The sequence below is a fragment of the Antrostomus carolinensis genome, unplaced genomic scaffold (genome assembly GCF_000700745.2).
Source record: "Antrostomus carolinensis isolate BGI_N321 unplaced genomic scaffold, ASM70074v2 scaffold29351, whole genome shotgun sequence".
Taxonomy (NCBI): domain Eukaryota; kingdom Metazoa; phylum Chordata; class Aves; order Caprimulgiformes; family Caprimulgidae; genus Antrostomus; species Antrostomus carolinensis.
Genome location: NW_010293938.1, coordinates 329 through 1,329, shown reverse-complemented (window position 1 = coordinate 1,329; position 1,001 = coordinate 329). Strand labels below are relative to the sequence as shown.

Below are 1,001 nucleotides of genomic sequence, written 5' to 3'. Positions count from 1 at the left end.
CGGTGCCTGGGCCAGCTCCAGCACCTGCCTGACTGTCTCCTCTCTTGCAGAGCCCAGAACCACCTGGGGAAGCCGCAGAAGGTATGTGTTGGTCCTGGTGCTGCAGCAGCAACTCAGCCTCATATCAGGGGAGGGGAACCTCTGAGTGTAGGCAGACAAATGGACTTTGTTCCTGGGGCCTGCAGGCTTCAGGGCAACTGGGGTGCACTTGGAGGGCTGGAAAACTCCCCCCTGGAGGAGAACCTCTGAGTGTAGGCAGACAAATGGACTTTGTTCCTGGGGCCTGCAGGCTTCAGGGCAACTGGGGTGCACTTGGAGGGCTGGAAAACTCCCCCCTGGAGGAACAGCTCTGACCCCTGGCACTGCAGGGGATCAGAGGGAGTGGGGTCTGTCCCAGCTGTCTATGCCCTGTCCATGCCCCCGCCGGTGCCGGGTGCAAGCAGGGGTGCAGAGGGGCCGACGCAGGGGAGGAGGCTGGGGAGCTGCAGCATAGCCTCGGGGCCCCATGTTTGTTAGTGCTGGGGAGTGCCCTGGCACGGGGAGGCAGGGCTGGGGCCAGTGACTAGTGACTCCTGGACAGAAGCCACGTGCATGCGTTCAGCTTCATGCCACGGGACAGTTGCGATCAGCGTGCGCGCACACCGCCCTGCTGCAGGCAGCAGGGAGCGTCCGGGGCACTTACTAATCCTCAAAAGACCCTCGAGCCAGACTTGTGACCTACTGTTGCTGGGCTGGGTGCCCTGTGGAGAGAGGTGCCGGCCTGGCAGAGCCTGGTGCCTGAGGTGCCCATGCTGTCCAGCTTTCCTACCTGTTTGCCTGCTGCGCTGCCTGGCCCAGAGCTGCCCCTTGCATGCTGCTTGACGTGTGAGCCTGTGTCTGTGTGTTTTGTCTCGCTCAGGACTCACTCCCCTGCTCTGAACCCCTGAAATATAACTTCGCTCCCAGCACCGCCCTCAACAAAACAGCTCGGCCCTTCGGGGCCAGCTCGCCTCCGAACCCAC

General features: G+C 62.6%; 1 protein-coding gene across 1 annotated transcript in view; it reads left to right on the top strand.

Annotated features, from left to right (window-relative positions):
• The window catches only part of LOC104532310 (PDZ and LIM domain protein 7-like), a gene marked incomplete at both ends in the record, with an annotated part of 1,404 nt that extends 404 nt beyond the window's left edge, over positions 1-1,000 (top strand). Inside the window, 2 exons of the mRNA XM_010177489.2 lie at positions 51-81; positions 899-1,000. Coding sequence (XP_010175791.2) covers positions 51-81; positions 899-1,000 — 133 coding nt within the window. The remainder of the gene's footprint in view (positions 1-50; positions 82-898) is intronic.
• Between the last annotated feature and the right edge of the window lies 1 nt (position 1,001).